At 41.3% G+C, this 21351-nt stretch overlaps 1 protein-coding gene across 2 annotated transcripts in view; it reads left to right on the plus strand.

Annotated features, from left to right (window-relative positions):
* Nucleotides 1–6565: 6565 nt before the first annotated feature.
* The window catches only part of tmem87b (transmembrane protein 87B), a 57263-nt gene continuing 42477 nt past the window's right edge, over nucleotides 6566–21351 (plus strand). Inside the window, exons 1-2 of one of the 2 annotated variants that reach the window (XM_043687187.1) lie at nucleotides 6566–6818; nucleotides 17525–17585. In XM_043687187.1, the coding sequence (XP_043543122.1) occupies nucleotides 6672–6818; nucleotides 17525–17585 (208 nt within the window). In that variant the 5' untranslated portion in view covers nucleotides 6566–6671. The remainder of the gene's footprint in view (nucleotides 6819–17524; nucleotides 17586–21351) is intronic. The other variant, XM_043687184.1, reaches the window with a different exon arrangement.

Below are 21351 nucleotides of genomic sequence, written 5' to 3' on the forward strand. Positions count from 1 at the left end.
TACCCTTCAACCCATTACTCATTAAAAATCAACCTTGTCCATAAGTTTATTCAGGGTCCCAGCATACACCAACCCTAGGGTAATGAGTTCGACAGATTTGTGATCCTTTGAGAAGTAATTCCTCCTTATTTGTTTCAAATATATCACTCCTTTGCCTAAAACTAAGAACTGTCATTCTAGAATGCCGCACAAAGGGAAACATCTACGTTGTCATAGAATTGCTAGTGTAGAAACAGGCCATTTAGCCCAACAAGTCCACACAGACCCTCCGAAGAGTATCCCACTCAGACACATTCCCCTACCCTATTACTCTACATTTTGTCCCTTGACTAATGCACCTAACCTACATATCCCTGGACATGATGGGCAACTTAGCATGGCCAATTCACCTAATCTGCACATCTTTGGACTGTGGGAGGAAGCCAGAGGAAACCCATGCAGACACCGGGAGAATGTGCAAACTCCACACAGACAGTCACTTGAGGCTGGATTCGAACCCGGGTCTCTGGCGCTGTGAGGCAGCAGTACAAACCACTGATCCACTGTGCCGCCCCAAGACTGTCTTATATCTTATATACCGCAATTAAGTCTCCTTATCCTTTTAAATGTGAGTATAGGTGTAAACTCCTCATACGTTAAAAATCACACAACACCAGGTTATAGTCCAACAGGTTGAATTGGAAGCACACTAGCTTTCGGAGCGCCGCTCCTTCATCAGGTGATTCAATCACCTGATGAAGTAGCGGTGCTCCGAAAGCTAGTGTGCTTCCAATTAAACCTGATGGACTATAACCTGGTGTTGTGTGATTTTTAACTTTGTACACCCCAGTCCAACATCGGCATCTCCAAATCATGACTCTTCATAAGACAATCCTTCCATCCATGAAATTAATCCAGTGAACCGTAACTGTCTTCAACACATTGTTCCTCAATTAAAGGGACCAAAACTGTACACCAGATGCAGCCTCATAAAAGCCTTGCACAATATCAAAAACATTTACCTATTTTTGTACTCCTTCCTTAGCAATAAATCCCAAATTTCCATTTGCCTACTTATTACTTGTTGTACCTGCATACTAACTTTATGCTGGAAGAACACGCCAAGCCAGGTAGCATCAGGAGATGGGGAAGTTAACAGGACTAAAGAAGGGTTACATCAGAAACGTTGACTTCTCCATCTCCTGATGCTGCCTGGCTTGCTGTGTTCTTCCAGCCTCTTGCTTGTCTACCTTGGATTCCAGCATCTGCAGTTTTTTTTTTGTCTCCATTAACTTTATTCAGGACATGCACAAGGACACCCAGATCTCCCTACTCTGAAACCTTTTGAAATTCCTCTCCATTTAGATAACAAGTTGCATTATACTCTTCTGACTAAAATGAATAAAACCTCACATTTATCCATGTTCAACTCCATCTGCCTAATTTTGGCCAATTCACCTAGCCTATCCATATCCAGTTGTAATTTTCTTACTTCTTTATTGCAATTTACTTATTTTAGTGCAATCTGCAAATTTGTCGATAGTACATTCTATCTCAAGTGACCAAATCCTATGGCACCCCATTAGAGTCAGAGTCGTAGAGATGTACAGCATGGAGACAGACCCTTCAGTCCAACTAATCCATGTTGGCCAGATATCCTAAATAAATCTAGACCAGTTTGCCAGCACCTGGCCCGTATCCCTCTAAACCCTTTCTATTCACATGGTCATCCAAATTCCTTTTAAATGCTGCAATTGTGCCAGCCTCCACCACTTCCTCTGGCAGCTCATTCCAAATACACGTCACCCTCTGCATGAAAAAGTTGCCCCTTAGATTTAAAAGGGACCTTTCTCCTCTCACCCGAAACCTATGCCCTTGAGTTCTGGACTCCCCCACCCCAGGTAAAAGACCTCATCTACTTATCCTACCCATGCCCCTCATAATTTTATAAACCTCTATAAGGTCACCCCTCAGCCTCTGACGCTCCAGGGAAAACAGCCCCAGCCTATTCAACCTCTCCCTATAGGTCAAATCATCCAACCCTGGCAAAATCCTTGTAAATCTTTTCTGACCCCTTTCAAGTTTCACAGCACCCTCCCAATAGGAAGAAAACCAGAAGAATTGCACGCAGTATTTCCAAAAGTGACCCAACAAATGTCTGTACAGCCGCAACATAACATCCCAATTCCTACACTGATTGCTCTGACCAATAAAGAAAAGCATACCAAATGCCTTCTTCACTATCCTATCCATCTGTGACTTCACTTTCAAGGAACTATGAACCTGTACTCCAAGGTCTCTGTTCAGCAACATTCCCCAGGATCTTACCATTAAGTGTATAAGTCCTGCTCTGATTTGCTTTTCCAAAATGCAATTTATCTAAATGAAGCTCCATGTTACAGCATGCCAAAACAGGAAAAGACTCTTATCTCGACTCTCTGCTTTCACTGGTTAGACAATCCTCAACCCAAGCTAATATATTACTGCTAACCATGCGTGAGCTTAACCTTGTATATTAACCTTTTGTGCAGCACATGACCAAGTGCTTTCTGGAAATTCAGATATACATCTACAGGAGCCCACTACAATCTTTGCTTGTTACATCTTCAAAGAAACCTAGCAAATTAGTCACACATAACTTACCCTTCATAAAATCATACTGTCTCTGTTGGATTTTGTTTTGACTTTCTAAATGTCCCATTGTCATTTCTTTAAAGATGTATTCCAACAATTTTCCAATGACCAAACTTACTGGTCTATAATTTCCTAGTATCTGCCTTGCTCCCTTTTTGAAGAAGGCTATTTTATTAGCATATTTCCAATCTTTTGGAACCTTTCCAGAATCTAGAAAATTTTGGAATATTTTAGCCAATGGACAGAGTGATCAACACATATGGAACCATAACCCACCAAGGTTTCACACTTTGAGGAACAAAGGCAGGAAATAAGTGTAGGAGCAACAGAGGTCATTATTTCAAATCTGACTATTTAATTTCTGTAGTAAGCATGATAGTTTAGAAAATGTGAGCTATTGACTTTGGTTACTGGCAATCAGATTCTACTGAAAACTTCAGTGTCCTCACTTAAAAATTCAAGTTGAATTTCTTTTTAAAACTCAAAGTAAAAAATGCCCAGTATGGTACAAAACCATACACTTTGACTATTCTTCTTATACCAAAGCTTCAGGGCTTTGTAGATTAATGTAAAAATGAACAAAGTAAGAGTTTAGAATTTGATGAAGCTTTTGTGCAGATCATTAAGTAATCAAAGTGAGTTATTGCTAGCAAACACAGAAAATGCTTGTTAGAGACTAGACTAGAGAATATCCCCAAAGCATATTATGGAGATAGCCTAGACCTTAACTTTTTTAAAAAGGCAAGTGTGAGGCACTTTGTTCCAGATATGATTCGATTGGTTCACCATTAAGCTTTAATCAATACTTGATTCTTACAGCACAGTTAAAATACAATGAAAAGAAGAATTGGCATAATTTTATTTAAATACTTAAAAAGATAATGTGTTATTTAATTACTAATCATCAACTGTTCCAATATAGGCAGCATTCCATAACACACCCTTGACAAAGGCAATTGAACAATACAGTTATTATTCTCATATGCTGTCTCTCTCCAGTCCAGTAAAAAGAAACAATCTGCCAGTTTTGATATTTGAGAGGAAACCTCTGTCTAAGACTTCTGTCTAGCAGCAGAGAACTCAAGCTTTCAGCTCCAGCAGACAGCAAAACCACTAGCTAACTGCAAGCAAAACTAAAGTTCTTTTTGGGTTTATGCAAACCTAACACTGCACACTCATGATTCTTTTGTCTTAATTTAAAAAAAAACCATCAGGGAGAACTCAAAGTTGTTTACCAACTTCCTGGGTGAAGACGACATTTTGGTACCACTGTGACAACACCCCTCTGCAAGAGAAACAGAACAGAACACATCTCTTAAAGGCACAGTATCGTCACATGCTGGAGAAATCCAGCAGGTCTGGCATCATCTGTGGAGAGAGAAACAGAGTTATCATCGTAAGTCCAGTATGAATCTTCTTCAGTTTTGAAATTAGATTGGATCCAGAAAAAAAATTAATCCTATTTGAAAATGTAAAAAGTCTTTTAAAGAAGCCTGGGTTTTCTGATCATATCCTCCTGATTTGTAGGAGTAAATTCTACATATCTGACCAGAAATTTGACAGAGTTTTGTGAAGCTGGGTACCTGCCACTTTTGTGTCAACTCTGTTATCAAACATGATTGCCAGCAACCTAAATAAAAGCCCGATTATGTTTTGCCATTTTCAGCTAATTTTCATACTGCGTGCAATCATGTCCCAATTCCTTGCACTAAGCTAACATGGTCTCCAAACAATACCAATCATGGATTTATGCTTGACCTAACCCACTTAACTATGTAGATGCCATGTATTAAATTGCTATCTATAAAAGTTCAGTACCTCATGACTCCTTGATGTCTTTCTTACACGTCTATACTATTATCAGTGCATCAATGTGGGTATCATTTACACTGCAGATGTGTAATGTCTTCAAATTCCTAATGATTCTGGAAAGAGTTTGTGCCCATTGAAGTCTCATCACATACCACTTAAGCTGCCCAGTTTAAATTCTGAACGAAGCCTGCTCAGTAATATTCAGTTTGCTTTCTGCCAGGGTTCGTTTATGTCCTAACTGACATGAGGAAGATGGACATGGTTGTTGGAAGTTAATCACCTCAGCTCCAAGTCATCCCTGCTGGTGCTCCTCAAGGTATTTTTCTCTATTCTATTCAGATACTCTCTTACACACAACTGAAAGCATTTTTCTCCCATTACCAAGCCACCTATGGCATTTTCTTTTCCATTTATTAACCATCTCCTCAGAGACTTGTGTCTTTGCTCAACTATTATCAGTTGATTGATCAATGACCTTCTTTCTACCATAAAGTCAGAAGTGGGGTTGTTCACTAATGATTGCACAAGATTCAGCACTATTCATGACTCCTCACTTCCTGCTAATAAAAGCAAAAACTGGATGCTGGAAAAAAAAACCCAAAGTGCTAGAGAAACTCAGCAAGTCTGTGGGAGAGAAATAGAGTTAACGTTTTGAGTCCAAAATGACTCTTCTTTAGACCTATTTCTCACATAATTAAGTAGTCCATGTCTATATACAGTTAGACTTGGACAATATTCAGGCTACAGCTGACAAGTGGCATATTCACATCATATAAGTGAGGCAATGATCATCTCTCAGAGAGAATCTAACCATCACCCCTGACAAACAATTAGATTATCATTACTGAATCCACAGTTATCAACATCCTGGGAGTTACCTTCAACCAGAACTAGACAAGCTATAAATAAAAGGTAAAAGGTAAAGTTGCCACAGACCCACAGGACTGTGCTTTCATGCGAACGACAGTGGATGGTTGTTTAACCCAATGGTCACACCTCATGCAAGGGGCAAGGCTGAGAAGGCAGATCCTTCACAGTGCAGAAACTGAACCCACACTATTGGCATCACTCTGAATCACAAAGTGGCCATCCATCCAAACAACTGACCCCTAAGCCATACAAATACAGTGGCTACAAGAGCAGGTCAGAGACTAGGATCCTGATGGAATTCATCTCCTGATTTTCCCAAAGTGTGTCCACCATCTATAAAGCACAAGCCATGAGTGTGATGGAACATTCCCTTATGCCTGGATGAGCACAGCTCCAACAACAACACAGAAACTTTACACCATTCAGGTCAAAGCATCCCTCTTGATTGGTACCACATCCATAAACATTCACTCCCTCCACCAGTGATGGTCAGTAGCAGCAGTGTGTCCTACCAAAAGATGCACTGCAGGAATTCAGCAAGGATGTGAGGACAACACTTTCCAAACGCATGGCCACTATCATCCAGAAGGACAACAGCAGTTGATACGTGGGAACACCACCACATGCAAGTTGCCCTCCAAGCCACTCACCACCCTGACCTGGAAATACATTTCTGTTGCTTCAATGTCACTGGGTCAAAATCCTGGAACTCGCTCCCAAATGGTATTGTGGATGTACCTCCAGCGAATGGACTGCAGTCGTTCAAGGGAATAGCTCACCATCCCTGCTGGTGCAACGAGGGATGGACAATAAATGCTGGTCTTAGCCACCTTCACCCACATTCCCATAAGTGAATAAACAAAATATCAGCTGAAGGAAACAAACAGAAAACGCTGGGAATTGCGAGTCGTTACAATCTGTGGAAAGTGGAACATGACAGGTTGGTGAATTCTTCAGTCGGAAAAATCATGGTTAAAACGTTTGCATCATTTTCGGAGTGGAGGAAGAGGGGAATAAACCATTTATTTCCTTTCCAGCGAAGGCACCGCGAAAGGAAAACCTCACTCATCCCTCCCTCGACGGTTGATCGCGAGCCGTTCGTTTCCACGTGACCAAGAATTAAAGACAGCCAACCGGTGACAAAGACGCGCATGCGGACATGTTTCAGTCAACGCACCAGCGGAGGCGCGTCGCCCAAGGGCATACTGCGCGTGCTCTTCGGTGTCAACAAGCGCAGCCAGTCAGCTAGCGCACGCGCAGTTGTTGCCGCCTGGCGTTGTTTCCTCCCGCCTCTTCCGGGCAGGTAGGGTGTATGACGTCAGTCTTTGACAGGTGAGGCGGCAGTTGCCGTCCTGTGAGGGAAATCGGGCGGAAAGATGGCTGTAGGTGGGCGGCTGGAACCTGGACCGGGACGCGCAAAGTGGGCCTCCCCACTCGTGGCTTTTTACATCTCCGCCTCTTTTCTCATTCGTGGCGCACAGACAGTCCCGGAGCCGGGTTTCTGGAGCCGGACGGTGGGGCCGGTGAGTGTGTTGATCTTTGCCGGTGGAGGTGGGTGTCTCCTGATATCTTCACGCTGAACGATGGCGTGACCGCTGACACGGGATTTTTCCCCCTCAAGCGGTCTGGCCTACGTTGCAAACTCGTGGAAAAAAATATCCGCCCCATTAGGGATGCTGCGATCTGGAGGTATTCGTGGTCGCAAGCTGCTGACCGAGTGGGGCTGCAGCCCCGTCGTAATCAAAACACATCAGATCAATGTTATCCTAGTCGTTTAAATCATGCGTTTCAAATATTTATTCGTGTAAAATAGACCTCCCGAAGTGCAACCCTTTCTCAAGGTAAGCACCAGGACGCATGACGACTATACATGCTGTCAGACCTGCGAGGCTTCAGCCGAAGCAGTTCCATTTGAAAAGTAATATCCCCAAGGTAGCGCGGGCATACCTCCTGTCCAACTTGTGGATTCTTATTTCAAGCAAGAGCAGTTTTCATCATTCATCCAAGACCTGTGTACAAATGTGATGTGGACAAGTCAGGGGCTGGAAATACACAGCAAGCCAGCCAGCATCATGTCTTACCTTGATTCCATCTCATTCCCCTCTCCCCTGCCTCATTCAGGCATTCCCACTGACATCTGCAACATGAACCATGCCTGTCATCTCTTCAGTAACTTCCAATTCCCTAACACCCAGCACTTTATCTTCACTATGGACATGCAGTCCTTATGCATGTCCATACCCCATAAAGATGGCCTCCAGGCCCTTTGCTTCTTCCTCTCTAACAGACTCACCTAGTCCCCCACCTCCACCTTGCCGAACTGGTCCTCACCCTTAATAGCTTTCCCTTAAATTCCTGCCATTTCCTCCAAATCCATCGGGTCACAATAGTCACCTGGATGAGCCCCAGCTCTTTTTTGGCAATGTCGAACAGTGCCTCTTCAGTACCTACACAGGCACTGTGTCCAACTCTTCCGCCATTACATCGCTGACTGTATTGGTGCAGCATCCTGCACCCAGGCTGAACTGGAGCTGTTCATCGATTTTCCCCACAACTTCCACCCTGCCCTCAAATTCACTTGTCCATCTCTGACACGTCCCTCCCATTTCTTGACCACTCCATTTCTATTTTCGGCAGCAGTCTCCAAATGGGCATTTACTACAAACCCACAGAGGGCTTATGTCCAAAACGTCGATTCTCCTGCTCCTCGGATGCTGTTTGACCTTTGCTTTTCCAGCACTACACTCTCAACCCCTATTACAAACCCACAGACTCCTGTAAGTACATGGATTACACCTCCACCCACCCAGTATCCTACAAGAACTCCATCCCGTTCTCCCAATCCTCCACCACATCTGCTTGGACAAGGAGACATTCCACTCCCAAGCATCCGAGATGTCCCCCTATTTCGAACAAAATGCTTTTCCTCCCTCTGTCATCCAGACAGCCCCCCACCGCAAGACTTCCATTCCCTGTTCCACTGCTCTAAACCTCCCCACAAATGCAATAAAGACAGAGTTCCCCTTGTCCTCACCTACCACTACACCAGTCTCCGCATCTGATGCATCGTCCTTAAACCCTTCCGCTAACTCCAACTAGACCTCACCACCATTAACAACTTCCCCTCCCCTCCCCACCTGTCTCTGCCTACTGCAAGGACCATTTCCTTCAACAGTCCTTGGTTTGCACCACTCTCCCCACCAATCTCCCGGATACCAGGTACCTTCCCCGCAACTGAAAAAGATGCAAAACTTGCCGGTATACCATCCCTCTCAGCTCCATCCAGAACCCCAAACTGTTCTTCCAGGTGAGATAGAGGTTCGGCTGCCTCTCTTCCAACCTAATTTACTGCATCAGGTTCTCCCGATGTGGCCTTTACATAGGAGCAACCAAACGTAAAATTAGAGAAGCATCTCAGCTAGGCCCACACAGGCCGACCAGACCTCCCAGTCACCGGCCATTTTAATTCACCTTCCCACTCCCTTTCCAAATGACCATCCTTGGCCTCCTCCATTGCCACAACAAACCAAACCACAAATTGGAGGAACAACACCTCGTCTTCTGCCTCGGCTGCCTACAGCTTCGAGGACTCAACATTGAGTTCTCCAATTTCATATACCCTCTCTTCCCATACTTCCGCTCCTCCCAGCCATCTACCGGATTCATTCCTCCCATTCACTAATCAGTTCGTACCGTCTCCCTGTCTTCACCTATCCCTGCTTCACCCTGCCCCTGCAGCTCGCCCAATACCTACCCCCCGGTCCTGAAGAACGGTTACATCTGAACCGTCGATTGCTCCATCTCCTCATATTGCCTGCCTTGCTCTGTTCTTCCAACCTTCTGCCTGTCGACTTTGAATCCCAGTATTTGCAGTTTTTATTTTTGCAGTCTCTTTCAAAATGTATCTCTGACCTGTCACAAACCAAATACTATTTATTTGCTGCTTTGAAAAAAAAATTGAAATGCCATTACACTTTAAAACTTGTTAAAAGTGATTGGATAGATTTTGTTTTGGAAAGGAGGTAAAATTTGAAAATTATGTAGACTTGAGGTTTAGTTAATATGCAATAATTGTTTCCTTGAGCAAAGGGATTCATATCAAGGACAGAAATTTCTTAAGTTCATAAGATATAGGAGCAGAATTAGGCCATTTGTACCATTGAGTCTGCTCTGCTAGTTGATCACAGCTGATCTGCTCCCCACCCCAATTTTCCTGCCTTCTTCCCGTAATTCTTCAATCCTTTACCAATTAAAAATCTGTCCCACTCCTCAGATTTACTCACTGTCCCAGCATCCACTGCATCCCAACAAATTCCACAGATTTAAAGTAGATCAAAGAACTTTAGGATACTGAAGATCTGATTCAAAAACAGGAGAAACACATCAGCTCTGGAAACAAAAGCAGAGTTAACGTTTTGAATCCAATGACCACCTTCAGAACACAGATTTAAAGTAACTTTTTTTAATGAGTTCGGTTTCTGGTTGTCACATATACCAAAATACAGTGAAAAGTGTTGTCTTGTGTGCCATACGGGCAGATTGTTCCATACAATGTGCATCAGGGTAGTAGAACAGACTGCAGAGTTAGAGCCACAGAAAATGCAGAGAAAGGGATCAGAAAGAACAATTTTGAGAAGAAAGATTAAAAGATAGTTGAAGAGGTTTTGCTGTTATAGCCTAAGTGGAAGGCAGATGTTGGGTGTTTGGAACTCATAGAAGCCTTGATAGTGAGGATTTGGCCCATCGGGCCTGAAGAGCGCCCTATCCTACCGCATATTTACCACGGCAAACTCATCTAGCCTGAACATGCCTGGCTGTTGCGAATAATTTAGCAGAGCCAATCCACCTAACCTGTACATTTTTGGACTGTGGGAGAAAAACAGAAATTCATGGGGGGAACATGCAAACTCCAGACAGACAGTCACCCGAGACTGGAATTGAACTCTGGTCCCTGGCATTGTGTGAGTCATCAGTGTTAACCACTGAGCTACCATATTGGTCTTCTGTCTTGACCACCCTTTCAAGCAGCAACTCGTGGAGGCAGAAATCATCATCACACTCAAGTAATACTTGAATGTGCACTCAATGCCATCATTTACACTGAAGACGATATTACGAGGTGAGATAAAAACAAAGTATTGAAAGAGCTAGGAAATGGGTTTACACCAGGTGGATATTTTTGGCCAGCATTCAAGTTCAGGATGGGGCAAATGGACTCCGTCTGCTGTAAATTTGTCTGATTCTGTATTTTATTATATTGACCAACCTCTCCCCTCACCTGAGGCCTGGTGATCCACGAGTTAAATCACCGCCAGTTGTGTCTCTCTAATGAGAGAACAGCCATTTGGCCAGTAGGACTACGGCAACTTTGCCTTTATATTCAGTAGAAATGTATTGATTGCAGAGTTTAGTTTTAGTCATGTACTAGACTTTACTTTATGTGGAGCTTTCTCATGCATGAAATTATAATTGAACATCCAAAGTAGTTGTCTTGGGTTAAGTCATGATCTTGTGCTAGAAATCTGAATTGTTTCACCCTGCCTCTTTGTACAATGGAATACATATCAAACTGCACAGAAGGCAGCCATTTGACCCATCATGTCTGTGGTGATCCTATAACAGAGCTGATGATGTCATTTTATTGCCTTATCCCTGTAGTCCTGCACAAGTTTTCATTTTAAATCTTTGTCCAGTTCCCTTAATACTACCTTTCAGATCTTTTGTATACATCTCTTTCTGTTCATCTATTGAAAAAGTGACCAATGAAGAATAACATTTTCCTGATAGTACAGATTTTATCTTTCTGGCCATATAGGTACCTACTACTTGCCTGCGGAAATAAAATTAAGCTTTTAATTCATATTCCATTTGATTTTCATGCAATTTGATATCTGACACACAAGCTCTTGGTGTCTTGATTTAGTACTTACCTATAAATGCATTGAGAGATGAGCAATAAATGCTGTTCCAGCCAGTAATACCCATGTTCTATAAAGAAATAAAAAGTGAAGACGGTGAAAGTGAAAGCAGCCATTACCAAATTCTGGCACCTATAAAATTCAAGCAGGCAATCAAATACTTGTACTTTGTACCGAGTTGTCCGCTTTGTGAATCAGATTGTTAGTGCTAGTGGGCTAGACGGTTGATACTCCTGACATAGTAAGATGAATCAAATGTCACTGTGCTTGAATCATTAATAATATTGAATTTAAAAGTTTTCAACTCTGAAAGTAATAAATGGGCCTAAATGTCAACTTAAAATTTCCAACTATTCCTCTCAACAACAATTTTTCTACACCAACTTTGTAAAATAAATTAATTTTGGTCTCTCATCACTTCCTTAGTTTATTTATCATTGTAAATTAATGACTGTTCATCAACCTCCCAAACAAAGGGAATAGTGTCTTCCTCATTGCATCAAAATTATTAATTAATTTAAAATCTCTATTCAATCCTTGTGTGTTTTTTTTTATATTATTGGAAGTAGTCTCTGTATCTTGAGGTGAAAAATGTGTTGCTGGAAAAGCGCAGCAGGTCAGGCAGCATCCAAGGAGCAGGAGAATCGACGTTTCGGGCATAAGCCCTTATTCAGGAATCTGATCTCCAGCATCTGCAGTCCTCACTTTTTCCTCTGTATCTTGAGGCTTTACTTGCAGTTGTTTCTCGTTCAACTGAACATTTACTGTGATGGCTTTAATATCCTTTTTACTTCCATCTTTTCTACATCCACTCTTGACTAAGCCAATTTGGAACATTTTGGGAGAGAGATCCAAATTAGTAATACTTACTGGGTTTTCAAAAATTTCCTGAATGGTCAAGGTATAATTTGATAATTAAGTACGGGCGGCACGGTGGCACAGTGGTTAGCACTGCTGCCTCACAGCGCCAGAGACCTGGGTTCAGTTCCCGACTCAGGCGACTAACTGTGTGGAGTTTGCACGTTCTCCCCCTGTCTGCGTGGGTTTCCTCCGGGTGCTCCGGTTTCCTCCCACAGTTCAAAGATGTGCTGGTCAGTTGAATTGGCCATGCTAAATTGCCCGTAGTGTTAGGTTAGGGGTATGGGTGGGTTGCGCTTCGGCAGGGCGGTGTGGATTTGTTGGGCCAAAGGACCTGTTTCCACACTAAGTAATCTAATCTAATCTAAAAGTCCTCTTAGAGTCATAGAGGTGGTACAGCGTGAAACAGACCCTTCGGTCCAACCTGTCCATACCAACCAGATATCCCAACCCAATCTAGTCCCACCTGCCAGCACCCGGCCCATATCCCTCCAAACCCTTCCTATTCATATACCCATCCAAATGCCTCTTAAATGTTGCAATTGTACCAGCCTCCACCACATCCTCTCGCAGCTCATTCCATACACATACCACCCTCTGTGTGAAAAAGTTGTCCCTTTGGTCTCTTTTATATCTTTCCTCTCTCACCCTAAACCTATGCCCTCTAGTTCTGGACTCCCCGACCCCAGGGAAAAGTCTTTGTCTATTTATCCTATCTATGCCCCTCATAATTTTGTAAACCTCTATAAGGTCATCCCTCAGCCTCCGACGCTCCAGGTAAAATGGCCCCAGCCTGTTCAGCCTTTCCCTATAGCTCAAATCCTCCAACCCTGGCAACATCCTTGTAAATCTTTTCTGAACCCTTTCAAGTTTCACAACATCTTTCTGATAGGAAGGAGACCAGAATTACACGCAATATTGCAACAGTGGCCTAACCAATGTCCTGTACAGCCGCAACATGACCTCCCAACCCCTGTACTCTGACCAATAAAGGAAAGCATACCAAATGCCGCCTTCACTATTCTGTCTACCTGTGACTCCACTTTCAAGGAGCTATGAACCTGCACTCCAAGGTCTCTTTGTTCAGCAACACTCTCTAGGACCTTACCATTAAGTGTATAAGTCCTGCTAAGATTTGCTTTCCCAAAATGCAGCACCTCACATTTATCTGAATTAAACTCCATCTGCCACTTCTCAGCCCATTGGCCCATCTGGTCCAGATCCTGTTGTAATGTAAGGTAACCCTCTTCGCTGTCCATTACACCTCCAATTTTGGTGTCATGACTTCTTCCAAATGAATTAGTTTCTGTCTATACTCTTAAATCCTTTTGGTATTTGAAATTCCTCTATTGACTTGCACATCAATTTCCTATGCTCAAGGGAGTATAAGCCAAGTTTATTCAACCTGTCCTTTGAAATTAAACCTCTGAACTATGGTATCATTCTGTGCTGTACTACCTAAAAGGCTAATAAGTCTTTCCTGAGATGCATTTATCGAACATCTAGTTGGATCCAACTAATTTTCCATATAAGTGTAATTTCGCTGTTTTCAATCCAGTTGTCTTTCTCCAGTACTTGATCAACACTTTTGTACCTTTTTGGATCTTGAATTTTATTTTGTGAACTGATCTTCAAAATCTCTTTGCTCAACTATGATTCCTAGACTTTAGAGAATTCAAAACTGTTGCTTATAACCTATCCATTATCAAGTCCTTTTCATTAATCAATCCTATGCTCACTGAGCTGCAGTGGCTTAGATACTTCAATTTAAAATGCATCCTCATGTTTTAGTCCTTCTGGAATTTGTTTAAGCAAGAGTTGGATAGAGCTCTCAAGGATAGTGGAATCAAGGGTTATGGAGATAAGGCAGGAGCAGGATACTGATTGAGGATGTTCAGCCATGATCATAATGAATGGTGGTGCAGGCTTGAAGGGCAGAATGGCCTACTCCTGCACCTATTGTCTATAATTGTACATTTATCATTTATCAAATAGTGTATAGACCATGATTGACTCCAATGTAGCATTTGAAAGTGAAAAGCACAAATTAATTATCAGAACTTTAGATTTTGTTAAGGTGAACTTTAATCAGTAAAGTCACTGTAAACAGTGAAAATCTGTTACCAAAACTGAAATTGCTGGAGCATTTATGAAGAGAAGGTAAAGCCAATGTTTCAGGTCCAGAGACCCTTCAACAGAACAATTCATATCTAGAGGACTGGCGTACAAAGATGCAGAAGTTATGTCTCCGTTATACAAAAACCTGATTAGACTTGGAGTTCTGTGAGCTGATTTAGGGACTACACTTTAGGAGGCAAAAAAGCAAACTTTCTATTAAGCAAGCAGCTATGGGAACAGGAGTGTGCCGGTTGTCCAAATATTCTGGTTGATCAAGAGGCATACACAATCAATAGAAATGTAATATAGGGGATATACACATCACATAAATTTGCCTTACATAAAATTTACCAACAGAGAGCCTTTGTACTTGCACCCTCAACTGACTACTCGGATATCACTGAGATCACAATGTGGTAAACCTCTGGTATTTGAGGTACATAATTTTTGTTGATTTATTGAGAATGCCAGTTAAAGTTGCCACTTGAAACAAAGTTTGCTATATTGGCCTTGGAGGGAGTCCAAGACAGGCTTACAAGTATGACTCCAGAACTTCAGGGGTTAAGGTTTGAGGAGAGATTACACAAATGAGGCCTGTTTTCTCTAGAATGTAGATGGTGAAGAAGTAATCTGATCAAAGTCTTCAAGGTACTAATATGCAAAGACAGGATAAATAAAGATACACTATTTCTACTGGTTGGGGGTTCTAGAACTCAGGAGCAAATCTAAAAATTAGGGCCAGATCATAATATTTCTGGAGTAATGTTGGGAAGCACTTCTCCACAGATTAGAGGGGTTTGGAATTCTCTTCCACAAACTGCAGTTGCTAATTTTTATTTATTTTTTTGTTGTTCAGCAAAAGTATTCAGGGATATAGGCCAACGGCAGGTATATAGAATTAGACCACAAATCAGCCATTATTTCACTGATGGAATGGACTCAGAAGCTCAATGGCCTTGTCATTTATAACTCTGTAAGCTACTCAAGTCCTGTACAGAAGTGTGTTTGTCTGACTTGTGTCTCCTGTGCATCCCTTTCTTTTTGTGCCACCTTTTTGTTTTAGTTGCCTCTTCAGCTGTGTAGCTTACGTGTTGTAGAACATTCTCTCTAAAATAGGCTGAATTTCCACTTTCCTCTTTTTTTGATAATTTCCTCACTCAGTCTCTCTTGACTCAACCTTTTTCTTTTCCTTTCACTTGTTTAGCTCCTTGACAGGGGACTCATTTTTCATTGATTGTGCCTTAGAACATTTTTCAGTGTTTAAGGTATTTTGACCATGTGTATTTTTCTTTCTTTTTGAGATTTCATTGCCATTATGATCATTTTCTCAGGCTGAACCGACAGTTTGTAACTTTTCATCATGTTTGACCCTGAGCTGACCTTCAAAGAAAAGCAGGGAAATTATCTCTGGTGACAACATTTATATCTTATCCGCTGTCACAAAAACAAACTGGCTATTATCACATTATTGTTTGTGGGAACTTGCTGTGCACATGTTGTCTGCTGTATTTCCTACACTATAACAGTACCTACACTTCAAAAGTACTTAATTGGCTGGAAAGTACTTTGTGACATCTACTGGTCAAAAAAAGCACTATATAAGTGTAAGACTTTCTTTTATCCCAGAACCAACCTTGTAAATATGAGGGGCATCAGTTACTTGGATAGATTGGAGAACCTGATGATCTTCTTGGAGAAGAAAAGATTGCAACAATATCTGTTAGAACTGTTCAAAAGTAGAGATGAATGTTCCACTGGGCACAAGTTGTGAGAAACTGAACCCTAATTTTAAGCGTAATAGCAAAAATGCAATATAAGGAAAAACTTTTTTAAGCACTACATGGTTAATAAGAGGAATTCACTAGTTGAGAGTATGTTAGAAGTGGATTCAATCATGACTTTCAAAGGCAGTTAGATAAATGGCTAAAGAGAGAAAACTTGCAAAGTGGATGAGTGTCACAAGCTTTGCGGGGAGTTGGCACTGACTTTGTAACGTCAGATCTTTTGTTTTTAATCCTGATTGCCCTTGATCTGAGTGGCTTTCTGGATCATGTTAAGAGCCAACCACGTTGCATTTGAAGTTGCATATGGGTCAGACTGGTTAAGGATGAAACATTTCCTTCCCTGACCGCTTAAATGAGCCAAATAAATATTCTTTTGTCCATTGATAGTTTCATGGCCACCATTACTGAGTCTAAATTTTCATTCCAGATTTTTATTAGTTGAATTTAAATTTCACCAGCTGTATTTGAACCCAGCCCCAGAGCATTTCGTCTGGGCTTCTGGTTTACTACTTCAGTGAAATTGCCACTAAGTCACTATTTCCTCAAGTGGCCATTTCTTGTGCTTTAGTAGTTTTTGTTGATGTCATTGTTGTGCATCAGCTATACATTTGCGTATTTTGCATTAAACTGTGTTTTAGGAATTAAAGTTTTACGCTTATGATGAATGGAAACACTTGGTTTAAAAAAACATTGGTATTACCTAATATAAATGCAAATGAAACAAACTTATGTTGGCTTCAAAAGTAGTTGTTGGAAAAGCTCAGCAGGTCTGGCAACATCTGTGAAGAGAAGTCAGAGTTAACGTTTCAAGTCCGGTGACCCTTCCTCCGAACTGCACTTTTCCTTTGAGGAAAGGTCACCGGACCCGAAACATTAACTGATTTCTCTTCATAGATGCTGCCAGACCTGCTGAACTTTTCCAGCAACTTCTGTTTTTATTTCTGATTTACGGTATCTGCAGTTCTTTCAGTTTTTATTGGATTGGTTATATTTAATTAACTTGTGTTTATTGTACAAGGTCAAAGGGCTCTTGTGGCACAGTGGTAGTGCCCTACCTCTGTGCCAGAAGGTCTGTGTTCAAGTTTTATCTGTTTGAGGTGTGTCATAATATCTCTGAAGAAGTTGATTAGAAAAATTACCTGCAAGGTCAAAGTTAAAAGTGTACATACTGAACAATGGCTGACCCATCATTAACTCGACCAGAATGTTCAATGCATCTGTCTTTGCTAAAGTTTAGCTTTTTTATTAATAATCTGTCATAGAGACCTGTAAACTCCATATAATATAAATTATTCATGAGTATCAGAATTCAAGTAATTTTATAATTATTCATTCAATGGATGAACAGTATCTGTTAAGAACTTAACAAAATGCTTATGCATGTTTTGGGATCATGGTGACAAATCTTTCTGGTGCTTAACTAGAATATATCAATTCCGGTGCTGATAATGCCATTTCAACTTTAAAATATACCTGACACAATATTAGCATGATCTTCATTTTTGTTTTGTTACTTTTGACCAATGCTTGTGATTCAAATTTTATTTTCAGAACCATAAGCCACTTCTGTTTACAAAAACAATGTTTAACAAAACAGATATTGTACTTGAAGGTAAGTTAAGTTTATTTTGAACCTAACTTGTGGTGATTTTTTTGTTTGAAAGCAGTTGGTGTACATCTACAGTCATTAAATACGCAACAGTTATTTTCAATGTTTTTCTGAAGTAAAAATATAAAACTTTTATCCAAGTATGGTTAATAGCTATGTCTCCCTGTGCACATTTTGCAGCTGTGCTGCTTTCCTCTTGAATTACCTTGAAAAACCTAACGATCTTTTAAAAAGTAGGACAGGGAGAAAATGGGTGACTTACTCCTGTTTCTGATAATGACACACTAATAAAGTATGAGTTCTGTGACAAATGACTTGTAATGTTATGCTTCTATTTTCATTTTATGGGGAGACTGTATTTTTCTCATTTGCCTCAGCTTCTCTGTTGCTATTGATATCCTTTCCTCTGTTGCCCAGCTTCCTAGACTGCACGCACTTGATTTTTTTTCCTTTCCAACTGGAGCAGGTGAAACTTAAGACACTAAAATAGACAAATCTTGAGCACTTGATGATTGAGAGTTGCAGGGTTTTACAGCATGAAAAGAGGCCCTTCGGTCCATCGTGTTTGCGCCCGTTATCAAACATCCATCTGGTTTAATCCCATTTCTCAGAACATGACCCATAGTCTCGTAAGCTGTACCAAATAAAGTATGCATCTAAATCATTCTTAAATATCTTGGAGGATTCTGCCTTTACCGTCCTTTTGAGGCAGTGAGTTTCATTGTCCTCTCTGGGTAAAAATATTTTTCCTCAAATCCCTTCTAAACTGGTGCTTATTTTAAAACCATGCCCTGAATTACTGACTGCTCTACTAAGGGGAGATGTTTCTCCCTATTTACTCTATCTCCATCACAACTTTGTACACCATCCTTTTTTGCTCTGAGAGCAACCCCACCTTATCTCGTCTCTCTTCATAACTGAATCTCTCCAGCCAGAGAATACCCTGGTGAATCTGTTGTGCACTGTCTGTAGTGCAATCACGTCTTTGGTATAGTGTGTCAACTTGAACTGACCTGAACACAGTACAGTACTCTTGTGGCCTGACTAACATTATATAAAGCTCCGTCAAAACCCCTTGCTTTTGTATTCAGTACCCATAGAAACAAATATATCCTATTTCTTCTTAGCTATCTTATCTACCTGATCTGTTGCAAATAGACGTGCTGCCAAGGTCCCTCTGAGTCTTTCTTCCTGGGGTGCTGCTGTTCATCACATCCTCCCAAGACTTGCTATTCCTTTCAAAATTATTACCTCACACCTTTTGGGGTTAAATTTCATTTGCCACTGTTTTGCCAATCTGACTAGCCCATCTATATCAGCTGATAGTCTCTAGCTTTGCTCCTCACTGTTTGTCATACCACCAATTTTTATGTCACCTGTGCTTACTAATCATATCTCCTATGTTTGATGTGAGTTACAAGTGGAGTTCCGCAGGGATAAGTTCTGGGCCCTCTGCTGTTTGTAATTTTTATTAATGACTTGGAAGAGGGAGTCGAAGGGTGGGTCAGTAAATTTGCAGACGATACGAAGATTGGTGGAGTTGTGGATAGTGAGGAGGGCTGTTGTCGGCTGCAAAGGGACTTAGATATGATGCAGAGCTGGGCTGAGGAGTGGCAGATGGTGTTCAACCCTGTCAAGTGTGAGGTTGTCCATTTTGGAAGGACAAATAAGAATGCGGAATACAGGGTTAATGGTAGGGTTCTTAGTAAGGTGGAGGAGCAGAGGGTTCTTGGGGTCTATGTTCATAGCTCTTTGAAAGTTGCCACTCAGGTGGATAGAGCTTGTAAGAAGGCCTATGGTGTATTAGTGTTCATTAGCAGAGGAATTGAATTCAAGAGTCGTGAGGTGATGATGCAGCTGTTTAGGACCTTGGTAAGGCCACATTTGGAGTACTGTGTGCAGTTCTGGTCGCCTCACTTTAGAAAAGATGTGGAAGCTTTGGAGAGGGTGCAGAGGAGACTTACCAGGATGTTGCCTGGAATGAAGAATAGGTCGTACGAGGATAGGTTGAGAGTGCTAAGCGTGTTACAAGGGGACATAAATTTAAGGTGAAGGGTGGAAGGTATGGGGGGGATGTCAGGGGTAAGTTCTTTACCCAGAGAGTGGTCAGGGCATGGAATGCGCTGCCTGTGGGAGTAGCAGAGTCCGAATCATTGGTGACCTTTAAGCGGCAATTGGATAGGTACATGGATAGGTGCTTAAGCTAGGACAAATGTTCGGCACAACATCGTGGGCTGAAGGGCCTGTTCTGTGCTGTATTGTTCTATGTTCTATGTTTGTGTCTTGGTCATTAACACTATAAACAGTAAGGGGCCAATCATCAAACCTTGTGGTACATTACTGGACAAAGTACAAAAATACCCTTTGACAGTCACTGTCCTACCACAAAGCCAGTTTTGGATGCAATTTGCCAAATTGTCCTGGGTTGCTCAGGCTCTTAACATCTTAACCAATGCGAGACCTTATTAAAAGTCTTACTGAAGTCAATGTAGACCACGAGAACTGCCCTCCTTTCATGTGCACCTTTGAAAAATGGTACCACATGAGCTGTCTTCCAGAGAGGATTTGACAATTCATGTCAGAGCTCCTGAAATATCCTTCCTTGCCTCCCACAACAGCCTGGGATACTTCTCACCTGGGCCTGGGGAATTATCCACACTCAAGCCTGCTAAAATCGCTAATATGCCACCATCTCAGTAATCCTGTTCAAGTATATCACAGTCCACCTTCTGATTTCTGTACTTAAATCATCCTTTTTTTTAAAAGGACCAATCACAAGCAATAAACAATTGTAAACAACACCCTGACCATCCTCCCCGTGGCATATACTTCCCCCAAAATACAAAAAGAAATGTCAAACAACAGTAATAAGTATAAACCTATAAATAACACAAAACCATAATAAATTAGATCAGCAGTAAGATAACTGCATTAGCAAAAGAAAGAGGGAAAAAAAAAGAAAAATAATCGCCACAACAGAAGATACCTCAGTCTGGAACATTTAAATAGACAACACCCTTAACATATGAAAGAAAAGGGTTCCAGATTTTTGTAAAATTGTTAGAGGAGCCAGATAAGGATAATATAATTTTTTTAAAAGTCTAGCACATGTCTAACCCAGTGTGTATGAGTAGGCAGAATTAGGGATTTCCATTTTAACAATATCAATCTTCTGGCCAACAGGGTAGTGAATGCTATCATTTTTTCTAAGAGGGAGAAAGTTTAGGTAAAGAGAGTAACACCCCAAACAAAGCAGTAATAGCTTTAGGAGTAAGATTTTTGCCAGATACCTTAGATAAGATGTCAAAAATATCAGTTCAATATCTACTTAAAGAAGGGTAAAGCCAAAACATGTGCATATAATTTGCTGGGGTTTGTTGACACTGACCACAGGACAGAGCCAACTCCTCAAATATTTTTGCAAGTTGAGCTTTGGTGTAGTGGGTACAGTGTAGAATCTTGCATTGAATAAAACAATGTTTTGCACAGATAGAAAACCTGTGCATCCTTTGTGATATTTCATCCCACAGATCACCTAATATTACTCTTCCAGAACTGACCCTCCGATAGCTTTAATAGAATCAAGAGAACTAAGCATACTTTATGAACATTTGAATAAATAGCTGAAATAGCCCCCTTTTAATGAAGAAAACGGTTCTAGAAAGATGTCAAAATCAGAATCATTAGGAAGGGCGGGGAAAACCTGAAATGAACTATGGACAAAGCTGCGAACTTGGAGGTATCTAAAGAAGTGGCTTTTAGGAAGTGA

This window comes from Chiloscyllium plagiosum, chromosome 3 (assembly GCF_004010195.1).
Source record: "Chiloscyllium plagiosum isolate BGI_BamShark_2017 chromosome 3, ASM401019v2, whole genome shotgun sequence".
NCBI lineage: Eukaryota > Metazoa > Chordata > Chondrichthyes > Orectolobiformes > Hemiscylliidae > Chiloscyllium > Chiloscyllium plagiosum.